Source organism: Amblyomma mixtum, chromosome 8 (assembly GCF_055824585.1).
Source record: "Amblyomma mixtum isolate Tamu chromosome 8, ASM5582458v1, whole genome shotgun sequence".
Taxonomy (NCBI): Eukaryota; Metazoa; Arthropoda; class Arachnida; order Ixodida; family Ixodidae; genus Amblyomma; species Amblyomma mixtum.
Window position 1 is genome coordinate 11,183,999 of NC_143019.1, and position 10,750 is coordinate 11,194,748.

General features: G+C 40.9%; 1 protein-coding gene across 1 annotated transcript; it reads right to left on the reverse strand.

Annotated features, from left to right (window-relative positions):
* Positions 1–299: 299 nt before the first annotated feature.
* LOC149331324 (uncharacterized) lies at positions 300–9,401 on the reverse strand. The gene is made up of 6 exons (XM_089555462.1): positions 9,342–9,401; positions 6,078–6,167; positions 5,266–5,310; positions 4,440–4,630; positions 2,759–3,087; positions 300–637 (listed from the first exon to the last, which is right to left on the reverse strand). The coding sequence occupies exons 2-6, from the start codon at positions 6,148–6,150 to the stop codon at positions 619–621; spliced, it is 657 nt and encodes a 218-aa protein (XP_089411588.1). The 5' UTR covers positions 6,151–6,167; positions 9,342–9,401; the 3' UTR covers positions 300–618.
* Positions 9,402–10,750: the final 1,349 nt, after the last annotated feature.

Sequence of the window (10,750 nt, forward strand, 5' to 3'; positions counted from 1 at the left end):
GCGGTAGATGGTTTCATTTCCGACTAGTCTCAGCTTAGTGAATTTGATGTGCAAAATGGCTCTAGTTATGCGGTTCCGTAAGGTCGATTGATGTGCCGAGTTTTTCTTGGGTCGTACAAGAAGTAATTTTAGTTCGTAGAGTCAGGTCTAAAGATCACACTCATGATAAAAATATGTGGAAAAATGAAGAGTGTTGTTGAAGCAAAAAAGGATCAAGAAAGACAAGTACTTTTACGTGTGTAGTATTTAATCTTCGGTCGCATTCCGCTTTCATAGCACGTGGATAATTTTACATCATATTTCAATAAAAGAGAAAATGAAGGCTAAAAGGAGCCTTCTTTCTCTCTGCAAGGTCCACTGTCGCGCTAGGGAAACTGCCGTTTGTGGGCCTCGAACAATCAATTTTTCTACTGTAATGCATGAAGTCTTTTGGAAGTGGCACTGCCATCAGCCCATTGCAATTTGCTCAACTTGAGCTTCGTGGTCAAAGTCAATCCTCAACAGCGGCCTCTGCAGGTCAATCGATCTCAGTCGACGATCCAATAGATGAGTGATACAGTTGAGATGAGCGGTCCATTGTGCTCTTCCGGAGAACTTCTTTGTCTCGCTCCGCAAATCTCATAAGATGAGGCGTTTCCTGAAATGCCACAGAGAAACCGCAGTTTGCCTTTGTGTTAGAAAATGTTTTTCTACACATACCTAGACAATGAAACAAAAAAGATCAATGCAGAAGATTTTCGACAAATGCATGTGATTGAGCGTTGCGTACGTGTTAGGCAGGTGAGCATAAGATCGAATGAATTTTATAGCACAGTCTGTATGCAGAGTGCAAAGGCTTTGTTCTTGGGATTTATTAAATACCTGAAACCAAATAATTTTCTCAATTCAATCCAACACAACTCCCTCCACCGGATTAAAGAAAACACGGCCACCTTTAGCTGATGTAAGCTCTGCAAGACACAATTTTCTAACGTTGTCTAACGAATTCCTGAGAAGCAGCGGGAAATTCAAAAGTAGCGCATAAGTAAGCAGCACCAGTTCTGAACTATCCCCGGAAAAGAGATTTCTTTTTCCCGCTTATCACTTTCTGCCACAGCTTGCGCAGTTGGAGAAGCCATACCCGGGCACGTGTGCGTGCGGCATACAGTGCTGCGTTGCCTTTTCAGGCGATTTTCACTGGCAACGGAGAAGAGGTTTACAACCGAGACATTTTTTCTGGCTTCATCATTTCTCGCGAGCTAAAGCACTCTTGTATTGCTAGCTTAGATGCTTCTCCTGTGTGCGGTTTGGTTCGAAAGGTGAGCAGTGAACAATAGCAACTTGTGTGCTTAGTGAAAGTGAAGAGTACTTCTCCTCCCGTTATCTGAGTACCAACAATGATCCGGCTGTGGCGACAATGCATGCTACATTTCCTTTTATCAACGGTACATTTTAGAGAGTGTGCTATTTGAAATCAAGCTGCAAAAAAATGAACCACCACCGTCAATAAAGACTTAAATATGTTGCAAGCCTCCTTGGGTATTGTGGAGAAGGCTGGTATTTGTGCCTAACAAGCTAATAAAGAAAAAGGAAATAAAGCAAAAACCTTTTTTATGGCTACCATAACGGCAAAATTAAAACTCTAAATTTAGTTAAGCGCGTAGGAAATGCCCATTTCCGTTTTCTTGTGAGGAACTTGAGGTTCTTTGCTTTTTAAGATTGAAATTAACTCCAGAAGATATAAAACCTATTACACTGCTACGCAGTGGCTCATAGGGCTGTTAACAGTGTGATATACTCACTCAGTGAAGGAAATCATCTTCAAAACTCGGCAGTAAAGAGACATGTCGCTGGCCACAGCGAACTTTCCAAGATATGCACCGGCAGCTCGTTTTATCATTTTTATTGCGCTGCGAAATGTCTCCCATGGGAGGTAGTTGAACAGCAAATATTATCCGGACTATGCAGTAGAAAGGCGACAGTGGGGTGGAGCTACCGCAACTGCAGCAGTATCGCTGCCGCGTGGCCTTGAAAAATTTCTTATATTTTCTTACCTCGGAACAACAGGGACTAAAACCGCTTGCCCCCAGAAACTGCTGCCATCATATCCCCTTCATCATTCGTCGCTTCCATCGTACGCATGGTCTTTTGCAATGAAAATTTTCGATGTAGTTTTAGAACTCCTTTGAAGCTTATTTCGCGCCAACTATGATTCGAATAGCTTTATTTACATCAGCCCTTAAATCGTAGATTTTCTCACTATTACCTAGAGGGACAATAATGCCTCTATGGAGAGCCGCAGGTATGGCGGGAAGACGGGGTTGTCAAGTTGCTTTGGCTACTGTTGGTCGTAAAGCGTGGAATCAGGCGTACGAGTGACTTTTCTCTCGACAGAATTCGACGAAATGCTGCAAAAGCTTCTACAACAGCCTAAAACCCAACTTTCACTTTTGTTGAATATATCAAAGAGCAAAAAATAGAGTGTTGAAATTATTTATTTGCGTACGGAGGATGCAACTATTTCGCAATTACGGAACCCGGCGCAGGAAAATATATGCTTGCGGCACAAAACCAGCCTAGCAAAATGCGGAACTTCACCTTCCCGGCATTCGCGCTGGGAATAATTTTAGGAAACCTTCACTGAAGGCGGCGTCACTTTTTTTTTTTTTTGGGGGGGGGGGGGGGGGGGAGGGGTCGTTTGTGAAACTTAGTACTTTAAATATTGCCCTCCGACACCGGTATTTCAGGCAGTGATGTGAAGTTTCAGTTCAAAACTCACCCATTTATCATTTTTAGTATGTGGTCTTTCACCACCGTCTTGACGATGGCTGCGCGCGCCCATCTTTTGGCAATAAACTTCCACAGTGGGTTCTTTACACTTCCGTGCTCGTCGATGACAGTGATCTGTGAGGATTGCAGTGAGATGACCGTTGGCTTGGCGGAAACGCGAATGCTGGCTTTACAAATTGATGAGATATAACGATCCACGGGTATTTCCAAAGCGATGCGTAAGCCTTGATGCGTGATGTTGATGAGACTGTGAAGCCCTATGTACCACTGTAGTGATGCCACAACCGGCATCGTAGATTCTAACTTGAACTTGAGCACCTAGAAGACATGAGATAGCATTCGTCAGTTTTCATTTTCATGATGATCCCAATTGCGCATCAAAGAAGCGCTTCCGTTAGTTTCGCTTCGTACCATTATAGCCTTGTCTCGCGTATTGCGCCAATTATCAGCAAGAGGAGGAAACAGGCTCATGAAATTTTGGATGGGTCGTTTATTTTTCGTCTAAGGATCACATGAAATTAACGAATTTATTTGATGTATGCAATGAAGTGTGTCTATTTTGGCGAACGTCACACTTGTCTGGGCCTTAAAAAGACACCCCAATACGGGACTCGTTTCAAGATATTTTTTAATATTTCTTTGTATTTTTTTCCACCGTTGAGGAAGCGAAAAGGAGCTCTACAAGACAGTTGACAAAAAAAAATCAATTTAAAAGCCACTGGGCTAAGCTAACTCATTATTTCGCCTTTGCCAACCGTCGCATGCAAAAATTTCAGCAGTAAAAAATTGTAGAGCATGTAAATACATCTACAAAGCGCCTGTTAGAATAGAAATTTATCGTTAATTGAGGAGAGTCTAGAACGCAGAATAAGGGTTACACAAATATGATATTCACTTCCACGGTATTCAGGAAGGTTTAGACCAGCGTGTGCTCCTTCCGCTACCGCTTACAAAGCACCGCACGCCGCCATTGCCAACGTCAGTACCACAGTGCACTGGGAGATGGCGCCATGTGCCGAAATAGGCAAGGAAGTGGCCTCCTGAGGTTCATATACGCATGCTTCCTGAAAACGCGTGGTATGCCGAAAGCGTAGCGGTGCCGGTACACGCTATGATGAAAGTCTCTTTTAAGGTGACCTTAGAAGACTCATGGCGTCTGTGAACGCACAGAAACTTCTCTATGAGGTGTTCGGTTTCTTACGCCGAACAGTGAGTTAGGTTATTATACGCATCATTGTCACTGAACAAAAAATTTCAATGGAAACGAATGATTAGTGGACGCAGTTGTACTGTAGTTAACGCGAGCAGCTACAGTTCACGAGGATGGCTCCACCTTTTGAACTTGAAAGTTGAAAGACTCAAAAGAAGTTACAAGAGTATGCATTATACGTATTGTTAACTATACTTTTAGAAGGGTTGATCTTCCAGCTGCATTAAGTTTTCAGTGAAACAATAAAAGAATTTAACGGAAGACAGCTTTCCCTTCTCTTTTGAAAACAAGAAATCAACACTGGAGTTGGCGCTTTGCAAACAAAGCATTAAATTTCGCCTGCGACATCAATTTTCTGAAAACAGGGGTACTGATTCCGCTGCACGCGGCCTCTAAGACTGCAGCGGATAATTAACAAAGTGACGGAATTGAAACTTTAAGTAATCATCCTTTGTCTTACCCTCATTTCGTGGTCGCAGTCACTACGTAGTGGTTCGATGCGTCGCAGCCAGTTTAAACCAATAACAACAAAGGGCTTCGCAGTTATATGTTCCTTTTCGGAAGCAAAATCAGAAGAGAACACAGCAGGAAACTCGAGGGAGGCGTCAAGGGCGCTTTCCAATTGGCTGTCGTAGTAGGAGTCACAGAAATCTGTGAATAGGCCAAAGAATTAAGGCGTGAATTTATTGTGGGCGAAACTTTAGGAGCAGTAAATATGAAAAATTTTGTAGGAATTGTAACATAGTACTGAAACATACTGAAACATAGTACTGAAACATACAGTACTGAAACATAGCGTGAATATTGGACATAATGAATAGTGAGAAAAAAGCGTCACATTTATTAAAAGTTAGACAATAATTATTTTTACCATATAACATTTTTTATACGGACTAATAAATTCTAGACACAACTGGCGGTCAACACTGAAGCGAAATTTAGAGGGGAAAGCTACATATTTAACTAGGAACGTGAAAACGAAATTAGAACTTTCCAAGGAAAAGTGCATTTTTATGGTTTCTGTTTTGTTTTATTGAGTGAATTCGCACAGTGAAATAAAGGACAAATTTCGAAAAAGTGCAGTAGTTTTTGTTCTCTTTCAATGACGTCTATTGGTGTATTCTGAATGAGAGCGGGCCAGAGAAATTATGCAGCGGACACTACGTCTGTTTTCCCTTCCGCTTTTATCCACGAGCGCTGAAAAAAATACCAGTGAAGACCGGTTCTCGACAGGTGCAGGGGCACGGATTACGTCGTTTGGTCTGTTTAATAGTAGACATCCTTACCGGAGGTGTCGTTGCTGAGTCCCAGCGGCGGATCAGGGAGGCGTACTGTAATTAAAGGCAATATTTCGTACCATGCTGAATATGCCGCGTACGAAACGCTTAGCAAATAAAGGTAGAGTGAAGCCTAAACCTAGAATAGCAACGTAGACAAGTAAGCCTAGTGCAATCGGCTGGAGTCATTTTAATACACTGACTGCTGGTTCTGTGGGAAGAACTAGATTTCTACGTACGATTAACTGATTAGCCATGGAATGCGAGTCGTAGTAGAAGAAACACGAATAATGAAGTGGTGACATAACGATCGCTTGATTACTAGCTAAGATGTTGTTAAATAAATCCAAAATAACCCTCAAATCAATCTCTTTAGACACAGATAAAAACATGTTCTTGAAAATTAATTAATCTTAATTAAGATAACGTTAACCATTATATGATTGGTTTATTGGGGTTTAACGTCCCAAAACAACTCAGGCTGTGAGGGCTATTATATGAGCGTCATAAAATTCTCACAATATAAATAGCTTAGCCTTCGGCACAGAGAATAGAATTATGTACCTGACATAAAACGCATTTATGACATTATCTCTACTATTCCATAATAAATTTCTTTCCCTATAGAAAGCGCGTACGTACGTTCCTCGGACGAGAAACATTTAGAAATATATCAGGTTCATTTCCAACAACTCCAAATGTACCGATCAGTGCATGTAGGTTGTTTTGGCTCATTAAAATTACTTAAAGCGCTTCACAGAGGACAGTTCATTATGAATTGCTATCATGCGAATGTAGCATTGCTCTCCTGGGTAGCTTACTAACGCATGAGTAGGCGACTTCAAGTCCTAGCAGCAGATACACGCAAGCTTCCAGCGCTCTGTTTCGGTCCATGTTCCAGTTCAGCAAATCTGTGTGGAACAAAAGGAAAGAAAGCAAGTGTTTACACATTTCAAAAAGAAGACCACTGTTTCTACAAATGTACCAGCTAACATTCATTGCTTAGTGAATGCTAAATTTTTTCTCTTGCATTTTCAAAAAGAGACAATCGTTGAATTACGTAGAGTTTTTGAGTACTTAACTACACAGAAGCCTAGAGTTCCTGTTTCTCCTAAGAGCGCCATAAGTGCATTCAAGAGGGTAGGGACCACTCAGCCCAAGGTAATTTCCTGTGACATGCTACAATGACATGGGGCTCGTGACATGCAACCGATTAAAATGTAAATTCAATACTATGCTTATAATGAAGGAAAAATGGTAATCTTGCCGCTATTTTTTCTTCAATAAAAACGGTTGCTTGCGCTGCTGTTTGGAACAAGAGGAATGGCTTAGAAGGAAATTACGAAACCAGTGATCGTCCATTAAATTTTTTTCTGGCAGTCACGTCATCAGGAATATCAGAGTGATGCCAGGAAGCGCCACGAAATCTCATGATCTATGCCGGTACAATGGCAAAAGTTGCACTTTTTGGTATAGTTAATCGTAGAAATAATAGTGTTTTCGGCTGGATTCGAGCTTAGATCCTCTCCCGTACACTTGAACGGTAGCTTTATCCCTGGCTTGACATGTGTTCGGTAACTGTTGTAAGGTTATACAGGAACGTGACTTATATCGGAACGTCGAAAGTTCAAAGGCACTTTGCGGCAAGAAGATAGGATTTTTTAAGAATCTTTACGACCACTTTTTTCTAGTTGTCTCAAATCGAACAGAGACTAGGCTTTCCTACTTGAATGCCATGTTTTTTGAAAGAAAAGCAGAATTGACTACAATGCAAATTTTCACACTGTAATTATTCTTTCGCGTGATGCAAAGCTATAACCCAATGCGTGTACATGGACGGGTGCGTCACGTCATAGCCGAACACTGTACCGCTAAATTGCACACAAAAAGCGGCTTTCAGTTGGATCTCGTCTAACTGTATAATTTATTTTACAGGAAAAAGAACACTAGTGCAAGTTTCTAATCCTGTACTGCGTGGTGACCAAAGAAGCTAACTAGTCTGCTGTGCCAAACTCCTCGCAAGAACGAACCACAAATCAGGAGTCGTAATTTGTGCCATATTTTTGTTTCGAGAATATTAGCGGATAGGATTTAGATGATTTGTTCATGCCCACAACAAACCTATATTCCTGCACTAGTCGGCACACAAAAACAAAAAAGAATGCTCCGAAGGTTGCTTCGGTTATGTAGAATATTGGGAACGTTTTTTCTAGTACCACCAACGGTGCAAAGCGCGCCTGTTTGGTTTGTAAATAAAGCTCTCTAATTATTATCAGCTGCACTTAATAAAACATCAAATAAAACTGAATAAAAAATGCACTGAATAAAACATCAGGCTATTCAGATTCGTGCTTAGCGGTCCAGCCCAAACAATCTGCTTTGATTTAAATGTTTAGTCCAGACAAAACATAGAAATATTCTAAGGCGCTGGACGCCAGGCCATTACAATTTTTCGCTCCCGTGCCGAATGAAATTTGAAGAAAGCAGCAGAAAAGCAGAAAGGGGGCTGACAGCTCAAACAAGTTGCAAGTAAACTTCAATTACATCACACTTAATGCCCTGCGCTACTATGACTCAAGGCGTTGATATTTTTATCATTTAACTCAAAGTTCACACCCTCATAACGCTTTTCAGGCTCATATATCCTAGATGGAGGCTACTAGCTCATCTAAATTGGGATTACGATTTTTGTTGCGCGTCAGATAGAGACGTACCAGCAACGTGTGTCTACTCTGCAATATCTTGGTGACATCGTTACTAATTTAAGTCAGAAAAGAACGCCAACCAATAATGAAATTACATGACGTCTCGGAACTTACTCTGTTAATTCATCATGTGTGACTGCGTACGGGCATCTGATGGCCTTGAGTTTAAGCTCTCGCATAGTCATAACGGATATGCGAGGGCTTAAAAAGGCAAGCTACAATTTGCCTGAAGTCACACGTGATGAAGGAAGCGAATAGGTTTTGAAACGTGGCGTTAATTCACTCTTGGTTGACATCCTTTTCTCACTTAATGTATATTCTCATCCTTGCCAGACAGGCCTTTGTCGAGTGTTTTTTTTTATCTACAATTTCTCACTTAAGAAGTGAGCCAAATTATTAGCGTTGGCGCCTTATATTTATATGCCTATTTTTTTCAAGCAAATAGTAGACTTCAAAATAAAGGCCTTCCAGTCTGGGTAAATGGTTTATTGCTCAAGTGAGCTGGTTGGTAAATGGCAAACCTTTTTTTAAACATACCAAGGAAATATTTTAGGCTGTTGAGGATCACATGACAGCGCCATGTAACCCTCAGTGCCCTAGTTCCAAGAAAACAAAGGGATCAATCTAAGCTGATATTCTGGATTCGGCCCTAAAAGAACCCCAACTCTATGAGTGTGATACTTGAGGGGGAAATGTGGATTGTACACATTATTGATTGATAGATACAGACTGTTTGCTGTGCGTGCTGAACACAAAAGTTTACATTTACTGAAGTCGGAAACAGAACTTTGTAATTTGCTAGTGCCACATGTCTGAGCTGAATAATGTCCCTGCTACAGACACATACTTCATTCTCCGTGTTAACAAGGTAAGCTCCGATAAATCTCGCATACCTGCTAGCTATTATAAACGAAACGGACTCTCGATGTCATTAGTGCCCTTGAAAGAAGAGTAAATTCATTTTTAACGCAAGCGTAAAAATATGCAATTTGCAACGTTCAAGCTGAGTACGTAGCGTATTTCACAGAAAAACTAAGCCCAGCTAGCTGAGTGGTTCTAAATATCATTATCTCATTTACTAAAGGGTTAAAATAAAGTTATGATAGTGGCACTACCTTGCATGTCTAGTAAGTTCAAATTTTAGTTTTAAACTTAACATTTTGAGACGTTTGTTGGTTGAAATGGTAGTGTCATCGGCGCATAGACAACACATTGTGTATTAGTAGGAGATTCAGGGTGCTCTGTAATTTAAGTGCAGAAAAGTAATGGGGCCAATATTAAGTATTTGGCTACATCTCTTTCAACAAAAAGAATCGCGATGTAGTATTTGTAATTGGAATAGAAGAGAAAAGTGGAATAAACTGGCGAGCCGGAACTTACGGAAGGAGAAGCTCGTACACAGAAACCAGTATCCTTAATGTAAGGCGCTGCTGCCGACCGACACCGTGCTGACCATCTCTCAAGGGCGACCCTTATATATTGTGCGATGAAGCGGCTGACGTCCGCCTAAGTCAGGAGTTCTGACAAGCGGAGAAAGAGACGTTAGCAGGGGTGTGGAGAAAGCGGAACTAAAACCACATTGCGTTTCGTCATATTCTAATTGCGCTTACATGTCTTCGAATGTCCAGTGCTTCCGTCTTGCATTCGAAGGTCAGGAGGAGGGCAACTTTGATAGGACGCAAGTGTATTCCTGTTCTTTAATGTAAAGAACTGTGCTTATAACTACATTCATAAAATAGTTATATTGAATAGGTGTAACATCTGATGGTTGTAAAAATTTCTAAAAGTAATCACAATAATCTCAAAGTAAGCAGAGGACATGAGGCGGGTTTTCCAAGCGGCTCGTTTGGAAAACCATGTAATCATTGTATTACCTATCAGTAATTAAATAGAGTGTTGGCAGGGGTCATAGGCAAAATATTTCCGGATTTATTTGCCACATTTTTCACTACAGTGAGATCGAGATACAGATATTTATTTGCAATGCAGAGAGTGAAGCAGTACTGCTGTTCCAAGAATTACAGTTTGCAAGGAGGGCTAATAAGATAATACCACGAAACTCACGTTTCATATATAAATGTGAAAACGCTCGAAAAATAACGGGCTAACTAAATTCAAGAGTGGACAAGATTTAAGTTTTATTCCAGTGTGCGAACTAACCAAGAAGAATGCAAATTCCCAGAAACAATAAGCTTTCAGCATTATTATATAACTTGTTAAAAAACGTATAATAATGTTGAAATGTACGTTAAGAATAGCGCAGAAATATGTGTGAATACTTGTGGCAACGGTTCATGAATGTATGTTTACTGGCGGTTGGGGTAAAACCGAAAGTGCAGTGTTCATGATTGCGAACAGATTACCTATATGGACGCATTATAATGTTGCGTGAATGTTTGTTGGAAAGTTCATGAAATATTTTTAATAAGCTCATATCTCGTTTACTTCACGAAGACTATTCCCGGAGTTACTGCTAACCACGGCCTTCATTTTGCGGACATATGGACACCTTATTCATTACGAAGAATTCTGGACCGCTTCTACCAAGTGCCGCTAAGTCTAACAAAAGAACGTTCGTGCCGGCTAATGGGTTAATTTCTATAAAGGGTAGGATTGCGCGGGTAAAACAGGGCAGGAGAAATAGAAAAAGAAACGACACCAAGGACGCAGACTTTCAACTGCTTTTTATTGATGAGTGAAACCACGCGATATAAAAGTGCGGAATCGAAGCGTGCACGCACCTTTCTCAATTTACACATAAGTGCAAGGTGTGCGCTGCATGCGGAAGG